Below are 15,833 nucleotides of genomic sequence, written 5' to 3'. Positions count from 1 at the left end.
ACTCTAGTTCTGCTGTTGTTTTTCCATTTGAATAGGCAAAGAGAACTTGAATGATTATTCTTAAAAAATAAAATGTATCTTAAATATGATCCTACTAAACTAACAGCAATTGAGAAATGGTTGAGACAGTTTGACAATTGGCAGGTAGTTCTGAAGAATAGCCAAACACCACCAGAAACACAAAAGACCAATTATTATCACATAAAAACACACAGATTTATTGTTTAGAATGATAGCCGTTTCTGAGATATTACAATGTCAACCATTGAGTAAACATAGCAACATAGAAGACACCGATTGTAAGACAGAATTATTACCTCATTTGAAAACACAATATTAATATCATGTATATAATACACAATATACACATTATAATATGTAAACCAAGTGTAATCCAGTGCTTCTAGATCCTTTCTAACTTTAATTGTTCTCCCTTTCCCAAGTGCACACATTTAACCAAAGTTAAAGAGGAATTTGAAAGATATCATTATTCATTTTAATGGTTTTTCTTTTTTGTATCGTATCGTCATCATAAATGATTTTTAACCTAACATGTAATATAAATATGATATTGTGGCAGCCCTACATGTACATTTGTATCTTACTCTGTGAAAAAGGGAAGACTAATACAATATTAAAAAAACTGCTCTTTTGCAAATGTTTAATGTTCAAAGGGGGGGAAAAAAGAATTTCAACAAACATGTTTTGTGATTTTAAGGCAACATTGTAACCTAAATAATTGTCAAATATAATGAAGCAAAACATTTCATGTTAAATATTTGTACATGCAGTAACTACATGGATAGTCAGATACCATCCAATTTATATACAAGCAACAGTGTAATTTTATGCACATTTCACATGAACAACAACACAAAACCAACTAGATTGAACAGTCTCGGGATAGTTTTGAATAGTGTTAACATGTTATTACCCAAATGCGTAATTATGTCTGACATAGGGAGTGTTTTCTCGAATGAAGTTTGTAACAAAATTAACAAAGATTTTGGCAGTTCTCTTCTTGTGCCGGACAGTTCTGTAAACCAAGAGTCAAAGGGACTCATTCACCAGGTTTTGCATCATACTCAAGCCACACTGTAGGAACCTGAAAACTGTGTCCTCCTTCACTGAGAGACTCACGAAACACTCAGCTTGTTAAAATGTTGTAAAATGTAATAAAGCTGGAGGGCCACCGTTCAAGAAATGTGAGAGCACAAGCAGAGGGGACAGGTTCGCTGCTTCCCTCAGGCGACATACAGTGACATCATATCTGTGTAGGGCTGCTCACTCAGTTCAGTGCAGTTTGAGATGGGACTTTGCTCTTTAACCATCAAGCACATACAGTACATTCTTTCCTAAAAACTGCTGCATTCTGAAAATCCTTTCGAAAAGCACAATCACAATTTTGCACACAAAAATCCAGCTTGTTGATTTCACGTTCAGTTTATAGCTCTCTTCGGTTGACCATTCAGGATAATTTCCAAGACGTTTGTAAGATCCATCATCTTGCCAAGCATGTCCATGATGTCGGGATGTTCGTGGGCTCCACTGATGAACTCCTCCAGGGTCAGCTCACCTGAGGAGACACGTAGATAAGATGGAAATGGGATGAACACATTGTAAACAGTATGTAAAAATGGGAATAAGAAATCACATATTAGGATATTTCACGACTACTAGAGTTATGGAGACATTATTTCTAAAGAACACTATTGTCTTTTTCTTGGCTATGAAATCATTACATTAGTCATGGATTGACTATAGTTCTGACCTTCTCCGTTGACATCAATCTTCTCATATATAAGAGTTACAATCTCTTCTGGAGGGACGTCATAACTTCTGGTGATATCTTGAATAGCCTGTTGAAGGAGTTACAGTTAATGGTTAGTTAAATCGACACTGGCAAAGGTTAATCAATTCGATTAAACACTGCGCCTTTCCTCATTAAGCTCCTGAATGCTAACCCTAAATAGGAGTCTTTAAACAACGAGTGATATTTAAGACTAGGAATACCATTTATTTGGGTTCCTCTACACCAAATACGGTCTCTAAAATGACTAAATCCAAGGTGGTGTATATATATATATATATATATATGATTTAGCTTGACCTAAGTGTCAGTACCTGCAGTTATTACAGTAACAAAATGGTGACAAGGTAAAAAGTGATCATGTAATATGTACAGTGTGACTGCTTTAGTGACTAAATGATGTAATAGGGCCATATTTAGACTTGGAGTTGGATAATAAGCCCCCTGGATTAGATGTCTGCTGGCTAAATTTAACCATTCAGAAAACGTTGAAATGCCCAGTCTCTAAGATCCGTAAAACTAAAAGTATGGAACAAGAAAGAAGAAAACAAACCTTGAATATGGTCTCTAATTCCTCCTTGTCAATTTTCCCATTTCCGTCCTGATCAAAGAGCTTGAAGTACCACTTGAGTTTCTGGTTAATTTCTCCTTTCAGCAATAAACTAATTGCTGCGATGTATTCCACAAAGTCTATATAGCCATCCTGCAAAATGACACATAAAAAGTACAATTATGAATGGGATTATGAATCAATTTGATTAATCAGCAACAACAACAGGTATTTTTTCAAACGGTTTAATTTATCAGTTTATCATTCTATGCATTCTTTGGTTTTAAGCTTTGTGAAAGACGTCAGGAATCAAAGACTAGAGAGTTTAACCTCAATTGATCTAGAGACTTCAACTGACAGCATTTATAACAATTCTACACTATTCACGTAAAATAATTTGAAATAATGCAGTAAAACTCTTGTTTTCCAACAGAACGTTTCAGGTCTACATTACCAAAGAACTGATTTGATTTATTCAACAAGGTACATGCATTAGGAATTTGCAAGCAACTGTCATGTCAGTTGGAAAATTGTTACCAGACTTTGAGTCAATCACAAAATCCACTGTCACCTGGGCAGTGAATACAAACTCAGGTGATTTCTTACCCCATCCATGTCAAAGGTGAGGAAGACCTGTTCCACATAGCTGCTTGCCTCCTCTGTCATTCCGTTCATGTCGAGCATAGTCCTGAGCTCAAAGAGCGTTATGAGTCCTGAAGGGGACTCCTTCATGAATTTGGTGTACCAATGATGCATGTCCTCCTCCAGGATATCATCCAAGGTGGGGTATGCAGCACCCATTATTCCCTTCAGAGATGTAATTTAGTCCAGAATCCTGCAAAGAGCAAGTAGTGATGCTGAGACGAGAGAGAACAGAGTTTCTACAGAGCTCTGCAGCACTGAGGTCCGGCTGAAATGACATGCACCAAACACCTTAATCTGTAAATCCTGGCACAGCCAAAAGAGGACATAACTCCTTAATTGGATAACTGCAGGAGTCTTCCAAGAAGTGCAGGACATTGCATGCTTTATGACTGAAGTGGGCTTGGTTACTGGTTTCCACGGATCGGTAACTCCAATGCGTGACGAAGGAAGCCCCTTTGAACTCTCGACTCTTAGAGTTTGCAGGTTTTAATAAAGACCTCTGCCATGGAGCTGGAAGTCAAAGTGTATTCTTTTTTTTTTCAATACTAACTTTATTTTATCATATTTTGTTCTAGTTTGCTCTTTAGTCAGGTATTTACATAACTATTTATATATATATTTACATTTTATATGTTCACCTGCATAGTCACATGTTTGATGTATGCCAACTATTTGTATTAGTTTATCACATATTTCTTGGATTCCTCAGGGAATTAACAAATGGAATTCTTCATTTAAAACACAGACATGCTAGGAAATATTTCTGAGCTACAAACACATACATTACATACATTTCTTTTTTGGGGGGAGGTGGAGAACAACTATTTTGAAAGTTCTAGATATTATTTCCTTCTGAAATTCTACTAATGGTGTTACTGTTGGGGTTGGTCAATAAGGGATGCTGAAGTCGATTTGAATAACAATCTATTCTATTAAACAGTTCACGTCTCTTTGTTGAGTTACAAATACTGATGAAACTTGGGATGAATGACTTTACACTTTAGATAAAATATAATAAAATGATAAATTATCATACTTAGTATTATTAATAAAAGACCTATATGCATTTTCAATATTCATTTATTTTTATTTTGTGCTCATGTTTATTATATCTCCTTTATGGGGTCTTTTGCTACCCTTTTTTGAAAAATCAACTTTGAAGTAAAAACCATGCAGCTTTGGCATGCAGTATAAATGCATACTAAACGGCCATGGAAAGTCTCACTCTGATGGATTCAATGAGCCCAATTGTAATCATGTGTTGTATTGATAGTCCCTAAAGTAGCCCTTTCATTTGATTGAGACCACTTGTTGAAACTTGATCTCACTGAGTTTTTTTTTGTTCCAAAATAATCATAACTTCATTCAACCTTGATAAGCACAAACTACTGTACAGACCCATGACATTCAGAGGATGTATGGCTTTACTAGTTATATTGACAGTAAACGGGGTTACTGAGCAGTTTCCACAACAGAAGTGCTCGCATTATATATGGCAAAAAGAAAACTACAATCTACAATTTTGAAAGTACTTTTAAGCACTTTTATCAATTCTCAAGTGTTCAAAAATGAAACAGTTTAGCAATTACTCCGGTTAAGGAACAAATTGCATCAACTCAACATTTGCTGATAAGATTTAAGAGACAAAATGGATCATCCCCTACTCTGTACACCTATACAAAAAGGTTTGATTGGTAAGAGATTACAGTAGTTTTCCTGGTATGTTAAGTAACAGGTATTAGCAAAAGCTAGTTCAGATGTAGCCTAAACTACCCTGAATATATTTTATTGCTCATAAAGAAATGTGGAGGACCGAAATATGATTTTGTCTGCAGAAGTACATTTCCTGCCAACTCATTGACCACAGAATTAGGCAGACAGATCATGTGTGTGTGTGTATGTGTGTGTGTGTGTGTGTGTGTGTGTGTGTGTGTGCGTGCGTGCGTGCGTGCGCGTGTGTGTGTGTGTGTCAGCATTTTTGTTATTTTATCAAAAATACTTAATTGTTTTTGTATGCATTTGATAACAATGACATGGAGTTTAGCTGTAAAGAGATGATCTGTTTAAATAAATTGACTTTCCTCGCCAAACATATCATAAGAATAAAACCATTTCCAACTCATTCCAGCCTGTGATCAAACAGCTTGGTTTAAAATAACTCAAATGTCTTCTGTGTGATCAACATGCAGTAAGGCAAGCAGGCAGACATGTTTGTTTTTACTTTCAATGCAAGAACAGGTGTTATGCTTTAAGAGGATTGAGGTTACAAAATCATTTCCTAGAACAGAACATAATCATCAATCTGATTACATAAACTCAAACCGTAGGATAAAAAGAAGCAGTTATTTTACATCTCTGGCATCTAAGTGTGAGTCAATTGGACTATATAAAAGTCCCGCCGATCCTTAATGGATAAATACACGTTTAACCAGCCGTTGTGACCCCTGACCCGTGCTTGACCTAAGTGTGGCTCTGGACTGCCAATAGAGGATTTTGGGTACTATAAAGTAAAGACAGTAGTGGTTTTTAAACCAACCAGGCTATCGAAGCTCAGTGAGCTTATTATAGTAAATCTGGCTTTAGACGATTACCAACGCTCAAAATAGGGTTGGGAAGATGTCTGTGCACAGTAAGCACATACAGCACGGGCAGCTAGTATCTATTAAGTGAACTGACACGAACAGCGATGGCACAGGGTCACTCACTGCTGCCAACAGATTAAGAAAAGTGTTTACTTGCAAAGAAGAGAGATAAACCTGCAGACACACTGCCAGCCCCTAAATACAGTAAAGAGAAGCTTACAGTTGTCAAGTCAAAATCAATAGAATCCCCAAATGTGAAGGTTTATTCGTGTTTATTCAACATTTGCAATATTTGAGGGTTTCAAAGAGCAGGTGGAGTGATATGATTTTATGCGCAATAATGAACTGTTGAAACTCTTGGATCCCACTGATGATCTGCTGTATAAACTTGATCGTTTGACCAGCATGTGACTGTCATGCAGCAAGGATGTTTGAGGACTGCAGGTGCATGTATACAGTGTTTCCTCTTCATGTTTAGTAGCCCACATGGAAAAAAGGCTCAGTATTTATGTCTGTTTTTAAAACAGTATTTACACAATAATGTGTTCACATGATTCTGTGTCTTTTCAGAATAGCCAATATTGGTACCTCAAAAATGTATTTGTGCAATCATTCAGAGACCATTTATTGCTATTCAACACAGCAAAACAAATTTAAAAAAATGACATGCCAACTTGTTGGTAGTATCTTGCACTTAAATAAAAGTAGACCAGAGAGTAGGAATACTCTGTTACAAGTTAAAGTCCTGTATTCAAAATGTTACTGAAGTAAAAGTACAAAGTATTAGCATAAAAATATACTTAAAGTTCCAAAAGTAAAAGTACTTATTATTGCAGATTGGTCCATTTCAGAATAATATAAATGTTACATGATATTATCAAACGCTCCCGCAAAAGATAATCAAAGTTTGTATCACAAAAAGGCAAGGAGTTAAAATAATGTATTAGGTTAAGCTTCAACTTCTTATAACACATCTTGTACCGAGTGCTACAGGTTGAAGTGAGGTCTCATTAATAACCATCTGGTGGAAGTGGAGAATGTAATGCGTGTGACCGGATAACTTTGCACAAACATCAATCACAGCTGTAATCTTATTAGAGGACAGACATGTTGACATGAACACTTCCAGGAAATATATATATTTTTAAATCAGACAGCTATTTACACCGGCGCTATTACATTTAAAAAACAGCTACCAATACAAATTAAATATGAAAGTGTCCTTGAATGTCACTCCAAACGGAGACAGGCAAATCCAGGAAGACAAGATAAACAAAGGAACCAGTAATAGCCCATCTGCGTGTTTAACATGCACTCCCTCTACTGTTGAACCATAAAGAACATAAACAAATACAGCAGGTCACTTCTTTGTGAATAGAAAATATCGTTTTATCAGGCCATGAACAGCTTTACTTATAAAATTATCACACAAGCAGCATACCTGTACAGTTCTCTAAAGCTGATTTTCCACAGTTTTGATTTGCAGATCATGTCCTGTGATGGAAAATAAAGCTATGTAAATATAAAAACTTGTATTTATATAAAAAAACATGTATAAAGCCACAGGTTTTGAACAAACAGTCGTATGATTTCACAGTGATAGACAGGGAATGAACATAAACAATTACAGCACTGACATTTTTATCAATATTCTTTCAATTAAACGTGCAGTTAAACAAGGCACGATACAAATATAAACATCAATATCAGAGTGACAGTAGATTTCCAGGCACTGTTGATTGATTTTGAAAAAAGGAACAGTCTCAAAGCACCATAACACACCATGAGATCACACACACAGCATGACCTACAGGGGATTGTGTGACTGTGGCCATGTACTGTAGGTTTATGTGGTCAAGCTGCAGCATTTGCAACATTTCTACAGTCATGGGGGGAAATCACACGTACGTATGAAAATCATATGCTACAAGCAACCATCTCACTGTAGAGGGTTAAGTGTTTGCTCAGTGTTTCACTTAAATTACAACAAAGAACAGAATTCCCTGTACGGATTAGAACATGTGTTCCTAGTGTTTTAAAAACATCTTTAGGGAAACTGGATCTATGTACATCTGCCCTGACTCATCTGGCTCCTGGTCATATAGGAACTGTCTGAACACGTTGTACACCATCTCCCTGCTCAGAGTTATGTTCCTCAGCTGATCCTGATGGTCTGCAGGCATGAGAAATGTCAGCTGGTAGTCAGCGAGGACCGACTGGTTCCTGTGAGCAGAGTAAAACAGAAGTTCACACCACTTTTCAGTTAAATGCACAATGACAAAAAGCCCACTCTATTTATGTAGCTGAGGTGTACATTTTAGTGCATAATTATTCGAGTGTGATGTGTGTTTACCGGAAAGCATATATGTCTGCTTTCGAGAAGTATCGTCCGAGAGCAGGGGAGGATCTGTAGAGGTTAGCCAGCTGGGTGGGGCAGGTTGACACAAGCAGAAGCAAACAATGAGGTAAATGGTTTTGGCCGATAAAGACCTACTTTCAATAGACTGTGAGCTCTACTCTGCCACTTAGGGCTCTTATATTCACTGTAAGAGATCAACAAAACAGCTCTCAGCAACAGCAGCTATGAACAGGTTTTTGTCTTTCGGTTGAGAAAAGTGTCAGATTTTTCATCCAAATAATGATCAACTGTGAGTTCTTCTGGATGAAGTTGGCTATGCAGCTCTCTCACTAAATAAAACTAAATATAGAATATAAAGTGTGAACCACGGTTTTAAAACAGTTAAAAATAAAATGTAAATTTTATTTAATGTTATTCGTCATAATTGTTATTCTTTTGTCCATAGCTTGTTAATGTATGTTTTTAAATGAAAAAAATGATGTTGCTTGTTATGAAATGTGCAACACACTGTAAATAGTGCCTCTACAATATCATAACTATTAAGTTAGTTGTTACATGGTTATATATATTAAGCCATTATATGGTAGGCATCACATCAGTTCCCTATTTGTCATATAAAGATAGACACTGATGCAATAGAATGTTTCTAGTCCTATGTTATATTGTTTGTTACTTAATATACTGAATTATAAATACCACAAACTGATAGGATTGTATTAAGTACATCATTTGAAATACGGGTCATAAATGGTAAAAACCTTTTCTCGAAGTTCACCGGCGAGTGTTTGGCTCTCGTTGGAGGACATGGTGAAAAGGTCCTCTGTAAAGACCAGATTGGGCAGCTGAAAGCTCCCATTGAAATACTGAGGAACTTTAAACGTCGAGGGATCAAAGATCTCATCCTTGTCCTCGTGAATCACTGTTCAAAGAAAGAAAACGAAAATCTGTCAAAGCCTTGACACAGATCAGATAATAATAAACACAATAAACAACACACCCATCATGAAACCTTACCTGAGCACAGAAGCACTGAAATGATAATCACAGCAGAGATGAGGAAAAATAAGAAGATGATGGCCATCCACAGTTTGACTCTCCAGAAGATAACCTCATTCAGCTCTCCCTTTATCCTGCACACGGCACTTTTCTAAAAGCATAATGAAAGGACAATAGGGCTTCACTTTTTTTCAAGCTTGAAACTAGCCTTTCATGTTGAACATAGTTTAAGAGATAACACAAAAAGCACAGAAAAACTAGTTTATGTAGCTGAACCTTCCTCTTTTGTGTCCGGGGGATGCATGGGGAAATAATTTGTTATCACATTATAGCAGAAATGTTACCCTTCCTTTATTCCAAGTATAAGAAGAAATGCCCCAGAAACAACATGTTAACATTATAATTTCTTAACTACAGTAAGAGTCTCCATACCTCTTGAGGAGTGTGGATATTTTCCAGATTAATTTGAGTTTCCACTGCATGGTCAGAGGCCACTGTCCCCCCATTATAACCAGAAGTCTGAGAAAAAGACACAGCATGCAACTGTCACTCTCATCTAAGGACAGTGTGTGGATTTTTTTTCTCTGGCAGGAATGATGAAAATAAGTGAGTAAAACAAGTTGTTGCCACAGAACACACTACATATTTATTACATACATACACATACTGAAAACTTGAACAAAACTTTGATTGAAGCTCACCTGTGCAGAAAGCAACCCGTCTTCCTCTCCTACATCAGTGATTCTGTAGGCCGCACCATCTCCGTTACCTGCTGTCACCTTGGAGCAGGCAAATATTGGGGAATAAATGAAATTCTTTGTGCAATAATAATGTTTATATTATCCCAATTTGGGATTAATAAAGTATATATTATATCTATCTATCAATTGTACATAAATCAGCCATTAAATATAAGTTTCATTAGTTAGTTACTTTGAAAAAACAATGAAAGACTAGTTCTAATAGTTAATTATCTTGATAAAATAAAAGTAAAATAAAAGTGTAGACACAGGGATATAGTATAGTCTGCCTATAATTAACATCATAAACTTGTATTATATTGTAATTATTATTAGCCTAGTAAAATATTATTATTCCTCTTCTGATTAGAATTGCCTCTACACTTTTAAACCCTTTGAACTTACCTGTTCCATAGACAAATATGTTGCTCCATGGTTCCCATTAGTCTTGGTCTGCAGCTCGATGTCCATGCTTGCTTCTTACTCCCAGTTCCAAATGGAAGAAGTCCTAACCCGGAAGTATCAATAAGCTACAACTTTTAATAATGAAACCGAACTGTCAGCATAAACGTCCCAGATGTGGTTCAAAAAGGCAACAAACAAACAGGTCGCGAGTTCACATTGTAAGGAGTGACAGCTCGTGGGAACGTTTTTGTTTGGTTTTGAGGCGAGGAAATGTGTCTCTTCTCTCACGGCTCGCCCTCTTCCCAGCCTGCCAGGTGAGTTAGTAGGCTACTTTAAGTTTCGCTGCACTGACGTCGGAAGGCGTTGTCAAGAAACAGTGGAACGTTAACAGACATGACAACAACGTGACACAACCCCGACATTACATGGAACTACAGTGAGTGTACTGCGAGTCACAGCCAGCCTTACTGTAACTAGTATTTACACTAAGGCTGGTAGTACAACGCAAGTTGTATTTACTGAATACAACTTGCGTTATGAAGTTAAATAAAATGGAATCTACCGAGCGAACACTTTTGACTGTTGCTAGGTATTTGAAGTGTGCATACCACGTGATCTATTTTTCCCCAGGTGAAGGTGTCTTAGATGTTACGACTTGAATATGCTTAACCAAATGACACGTTTAATAAGTCAACATGGCGGTTAGGAAGTGTTTTGTCAAATTCAAAGAAAGTTTCCTAATTATTAGATTAGAAACGTCTACTTTTTACAGTGAATAATGTGTTACGTGCGCGTATCACCTCTTGCTACGCTATACAAATGTTACAAAAATGTACTCACAGTAAACATTTTTTTTTAAAGAACAAGGGCTTCTGGATAAATGAACGGTATTTTTTTTTACAAGAGATCTTTGCATTCAAGTTAAATGTCAAAAATACAATTCTGAGGTCAAAACATTTATTTTATGCTATGTTTGCAATTCTCAATGGTCACAAGTAGAGGTCGACAACGGTTAAAAAACTTATTTTTTCCATGTTTTTATAAAGTACAAATAATGTCCTCAGAAAAAGACATATATGGTCCTAATAAGATTAGCTAATATGTTGATTAAAGAAAATGCAATATATGATATAGGGTGAATTGCCCTAATGTGGGAAATGTTTTGCATTTCAGACTTCGGGAATATATTGCGATATGAAGCAAATACAATAAATCAAAATCCAGTACCATTCTGAAATCCCCCAGGATGTGTCCTAATCAAACCAAAAGAAAAAAATGCAGATATTACACTCATAAAAGAAATGGTAGACATATCAGTAGTAGTGCCAAGTTGTCTCAGACAATCTGCATTTCCTAATGTGGGACTATGCAAAATGTGGGACACTGAAAAGTCTATGTTAAAAAGCCTCAGTCACCTTAATTCATGTAATAAAAACCTCTCAGGTCAGTAACACTCAAAGCTAAATGTGCAATACCATGTTCAGCTATGTTACTATAATGTTATTGTTGTTACAACAGAAGATGTTTTTCTTTAAATTGAAGTTTAATGCATCAATCTGGTGCACTTTGAGGGCAAAATTAAGAGATGTATGGATATAGCGCCCAACACTCATATGAAACCGAACTGTATGTATATATTTAAATAATCCAAAAATCATTAGAATATGCTCACAACCAATAACAAATATTTGATAAACTCCTCTCTCCTATCTTTATCTTATAGTCTGCATTCTTTATTTTTTCTTTATGCATATTCGACTAATCACTCCCCTTTTAAACTGTGTTTTTTATTTTTTTTACTGACCTATAGCACACATTGGAATGATTTGTTAACTTTGGCTATTTTTTACAATGTGTGTTGGATGGATTTATTAAATTACTCTGAATATTTGGGCTTAAATTAATTGCCATCTTTTAAACTCAGACATTTATCCCTAACATTATTCCTGACTTTGTCATACCATTTTAACAGAGATGCAGTCACCCCCAATTATGTAATATAATTTGCCCTTCACCTTAAATATCTAAAATAATGCATTAGAAGACTAAAACCCTGTAAATAACCATTGCGCTTGCACAATCCATGCCCCTTTTAGAACTGTCCCACATTAGGCTAATCATACTGTCCCACTTTGCGTAGTATATTTACACCATATTATAATATGTTCTGATGAACAAACATATTATAAACACATCCTGATAAAAACTTGCAAGATTGTTTTATTTATACGAAATTTAAAACCTTAACATTATATTTTTCAAAACACTATGTTGCTGACCTTTGGGTGGTCTTCACACAGGGTACTTCCTGTTTGAAGGTTTTTACACACTACACCTACACCTACGCCCATTTGAGCTTAGGTGTCCCACATTAGGGCGTGTCCCACATTAGGGCAACTCACCCTACTGAGATTTCTTCAAAAATATGTCACATGAGTAATTGCCAATAGATTAGTCTAATCTTCTTATTAGACCTCGGCTCAGATAAAAAATGGGCAGATCTACAGCAGATAATGATGTGATTTCAATACAAATAAATATATCAGGGTGTTATGTGTCCAACCATAACAGGTGCAATAAGGCTGTTAATCTAGAGCTGTGTAAAACTGCCAGTCCTAACACCCAGACACAGCTCTGCGATGTTCGCCCAGGGAAACTGTTGATTCGCATTTGGGTGTTCCATATAGGGATGCAGCAGCTTAAACAATGCTATCCACTATCAGCAACCTGTATTAACTAACATCTTAACTTTTTTAAATAATAATCTCCCAGGAGATGAAACTGACAGATTTTCACTTCAATAAGGAGAATTTGACTCATTTCAACCCCAATAGTCCTCCAAACACATGCAATGTCATCCTTCCAGAGAAAGGAAGTTTTATTTTCTTAACATTGCTGCGCACAATTGCAGAGGACCCAAGCCTCTTCGCAGTAGCACTGTCATTTTTTGTAGAATACAAAATGAAAGACAAGCACATATATCAAAGGAAAACTAGATTAGCATTGTACATCATTTCAACCTTAAGTGNAATAAAAACATTTAAAGGTGGGGTAGGTAATTTTGGAGAAACCAGCTCGAGTGCGCGAGAATTAGAAAATACACAGCAGGAACAAATTTGCCACTTCCAAGGAAGTGGCAAATTTGTTCCTGCTGTGTATTTTCTAATTCTCGCGCACTCGAGCTGGTTTCTCCAAAATTACCTACCCCACCTTTAAATGTTTTTATTTTTCAACCAAAGAGATGTTTTCCTACATTTTCATCAACAAATTATGTCACAGGAGTGTAGGGTTTGGGACTTATGGCAGGTTTAAAAAAAGAATGGCGAATTTCAAGCTCTCCTCCACTCTGTTTTGAGATCAAAGCACATAGCTGAATGTCTTGTGACTGTTTTAAAGTTGGAACGAAGTCTCTAGCTGAAAGTATGTGGAAGGAGTAGCATTTGGCGCACGGTGTAGGTACAAAAGGATTTGAAGGTTCCTCCCATTGGGTTACATTGTAAAAATAAAAGTTTGAATAGCTGAATATTATAAAAAGTATAAATGTCCAAAACAAGATTAGTCATAGCAGTCATGTCCTGAAGGAGCTGAACATTTTAATATTGAAGGGTTTCTGTAGCTGAAAGTATGCTGAAGTAGTTAAACGGCAAACATTGGTTGAAATAAGTTGAAGAATAAAGATTTGAAGAACAATAGTGGAATGCTGTTGGACAGCATTCGCACTAATTATAAAAACACACAAAAACCAGACAACCTTTAAAGTCAATGTGTGAGTGACTCGTAAAGTGTTCTACCTGGGTGATAACAGAGGACTTGAGTGGACGGATCTTAGATGTCCAGGCGTTGGCAGTTTCCTGGGTCCCCTCAGGTGAGGCCGCCTTCTCAGGCAGAGGTGGGAAAGCATCCTTGTAGGTAGGAAGTGCATCCTCTTCCTCTACAGCGCCGGGTCCTGCCCCAGCAGCTGTTCAAAAGACAAAACCAGATGAGTGAAATTATGGCTTTTCATTTTGCAGATGAAGCTGAATCATAACAAAATCAAAGTACTCACCACCACCCTGCTCTGGCAGAAGCCCACTGCGGTGCTCATTAAAGCTTTCCTGCGTAAGTACAGCGACTGAGCTCATGGTCAAAATCCCACGTTTACAGAGAGTCCGAGTGTGCCACTGTAAGGAAAGGTGATATTAAAACAGGTGTAGCAGCAGGCTTTATAACTAAAACGTATATGCTCAATTAGCATATCAATACGAGTGATGGTGTGTGGATTTCTGTTTAAGAAAACATTTTTGTAAACGGATATTAAAAAAAAAATGTTTGTATATTTGGGTGATTATATACACTGAATGACTTATTACTAAGCCTTTATGAGCCATGTGAAATGTACAATGCATTTGTCCTGTCTTTTTAAAGTTGGTCTTTACTTAAAGTACATAACTATTTCTTTTCTACGGGCTTTAGAGAAACTCGGATTTCTTTAGGAGTGGCACTACTGACTTTTTCCAACTTGAAATTATTGTTGCTAGTTTTAACATACCGTTTTGCACTTGAATAGGTTTAACATTATATTTTGTGCTGAATTACAAAATGTAATACGAAACTTGATTTGATATTTAGGAGGCAAATACGGAGCCCCTAAAAGGGACCTTAAATTTTTTTTTTAAAAGTCGGGATAACGGGTTAGTATCTTGTGCGCACGAGAAAGTACAAGTACAAGTGGAGCACACAGGAGACAACCTTTTCATTGCAGACTTTTATGTTTATGTGGGGAAATGACAGTGCATAAACTATTTGAGATACATTTCGAACTCAGACTTAATTTTAAGGACATTTCGACCAGGGGTGTAGAGCTATTTGTTTAAGCACCGGACTAGCAAAACAGGAGAGTCTGTAAACCAGTCTTCTTTGATCTATGAGTCCGTGACTAGGCTACCTGCTGCCCGCAGCCGTTTTAAAGGGAAACAAACACTCAGAACACACACACACAGAGCCAGTGGCAGACTGGCCATCAGGGCGTTCGGGACGAATCCCGATGGGCCGGTACCGAAGTGGGCCGGTCGGGCACACTCGGCCCACTCCTATCGGGCCACTAGGTCCACTGTTTCCCCGCAGTGAGGCCTTGGTGACCGGACATTTCCTTCATAAAACTAATAAAAAGGGGGAGTAATCGGGCAGTTCGGTGTGTGTCAGAGTTCCCGTTAGCCGGTAATTACCGGACTATGACCGGTAAAATATGCTGAAGACCGGCAAATCTAAATCTCTCCGGTCAAAGTGACCGGTCAAAATAATTTCCCCTTAGCGCAATACCGCATCAGTTGCGCCACTTATGTGACAGACAAGAAGAGTCAATTCTAATGTCTAACACGTAATGTGGAGAAAGAGATGTCCTGTATGGGTTGATTGTGCGTTGATCTGTTGGTAATGCCTCGGGGGTTCCGGTGGGCATGTAAACAAATGCATAATGCTGCGCTATACTTTGCGGCCTCACCCGGTTGCATAGCGACACTTACTGTACGTCCACACAGCAGCTTTGAAAAAAATCTAGAAAATCTTGGAGCTGGGCGTGTCTGAGAGCTTGGGGATTATTTGCGAGCAACGCGACCAACAACCAATCACATGAATGTCCCGCCCCCGACATACAAAGCAAAAAACCCCGGTTCTTCTCCACTCAGAATATGTGCAGAAAGGAGTATGACTTCTTTGTGCATTAATGTGATGCATATAGTCTATGATGTGGCAGAGGTAAAGTGTCAGC

General features: G+C 37.2%; 3 protein-coding genes and 1 long non-coding RNA gene across 4 annotated transcripts in view; 1 reads left to right on the top strand and 3 right to left on the bottom strand.

Moving 5' to 3' along the window:
- Nucleotides 1-15,833, top strand: part of LOC104956532 (ELKS/Rab6-interacting/CAST family member 1) — a 92,725-nt gene that overhangs the window by 45,459 nt on the left and 31,433 nt on the right. The window lies entirely within an intron of this gene.
- Nucleotides 218-7,104, bottom strand: guca1c (guanylate cyclase activator 1C). Its single transcript, XM_010784026.1, has 5 exons — nucleotides 7,029-7,104; nucleotides 2,967-3,195; nucleotides 2,364-2,513; nucleotides 1,772-1,859; nucleotides 218-1,576 (listed from the first exon to the last, which is right to left on the bottom strand). Exons 2-5 carry the CDS (start codon nucleotides 3,159-3,161, stop codon nucleotides 1,440-1,442), a joined length of 570 nt encoding a protein of 189 aa, XP_010782328.1. The 5' UTR covers nucleotides 3,162-3,195; nucleotides 7,029-7,104; the 3' UTR covers nucleotides 218-1,439.
- c15h3orf52 (chromosome 15 C3orf52 homolog) lies at nucleotides 6,952-10,886 on the bottom strand. Its single transcript, XM_010784027.1, has 7 exons — nucleotides 10,088-10,886; nucleotides 9,644-9,721; nucleotides 9,375-9,461; nucleotides 8,961-9,093; nucleotides 8,705-8,865; nucleotides 7,941-8,011; nucleotides 6,952-7,810 (listed from the first exon to the last, which is right to left on the bottom strand). The coding sequence occupies exons 1-7, from the start codon at nucleotides 10,151-10,153 to the stop codon at nucleotides 7,615-7,617; spliced, it is 792 nt and encodes a 263-aa protein (XP_010782329.1). The 5' UTR covers nucleotides 10,154-10,886; the 3' UTR covers nucleotides 6,952-7,614.
- The window catches only part of LOC104956535 (uncharacterized), a 43,062-nt gene continuing 41,080 nt past the window's right edge, over nucleotides 13,852-15,833 (bottom strand). The window contains exons 3-4 of the long non-coding RNA XR_799568.1: nucleotides 14,133-14,247; nucleotides 13,852-14,045 (exon numbers count right to left, since the gene is read on the bottom strand). This is a non-coding gene — a long non-coding RNA (uncharacterized lncRNA). The remainder of the gene's footprint in view (nucleotides 14,046-14,132; nucleotides 14,248-15,833) is intronic.

Source organism: Notothenia coriiceps, unplaced genomic scaffold, assembly GCF_000735185.1.
Source record: "Notothenia coriiceps isolate Sejong01 unplaced genomic scaffold, NC01 NC01_scaffold00026098, whole genome shotgun sequence".
NCBI classification, from domain to species: domain Eukaryota; kingdom Metazoa; phylum Chordata; class Actinopteri; order Perciformes; family Nototheniidae; genus Notothenia; species Notothenia coriiceps.
Note: the sequence above shows the minus strand (reverse complement) of the source record. Positions and strands in the feature narration are given on the sequence as shown.

Bases quoted from the DNA above. Each gene is read 5' to 3' on its own strand.
- guca1c (XM_010784026.1), bottom strand. From the start codon at position 3,161: ATGGGTGCTGCATACCCCACCTTGGATGATATCCTGGAGGAGGACATG. The intron at 2,514-2,966 runs GTAAGAAATCAC...GTCATTTTGCAG, and splicing joins TCACCTTTGACATGGATGGG to GATGGCTATATAGACTTTGT. The intron at 1,577-1,771 runs GTCAGAACTATA...GTGTCTCCTCAG, and splicing joins GATTGATGTCAACGGAGAAG to GTGAGCTGACCCTGGAGGAG.
- c15h3orf52 (XM_010784027.1), bottom strand. From the start codon at position 10,153: ATGGACATCGAGCTGCAGACCAAGACTAATGGGAACCATGGAGCAACA. The intron at 9,722-10,087 runs GTAAGTTCAAAG...GCCTGCTCCAAG, and splicing joins CATATTTGTCTATGGAACAG to GTGACAGCAGGTAACGGAGA. The intron at 9,462-9,643 runs GTGAGCTTCAAT...TCTTTTTCTCAG, and splicing joins ACGGGTTGCTTTCTGCACAG to ACTTCTGGTTATAATGGGGG.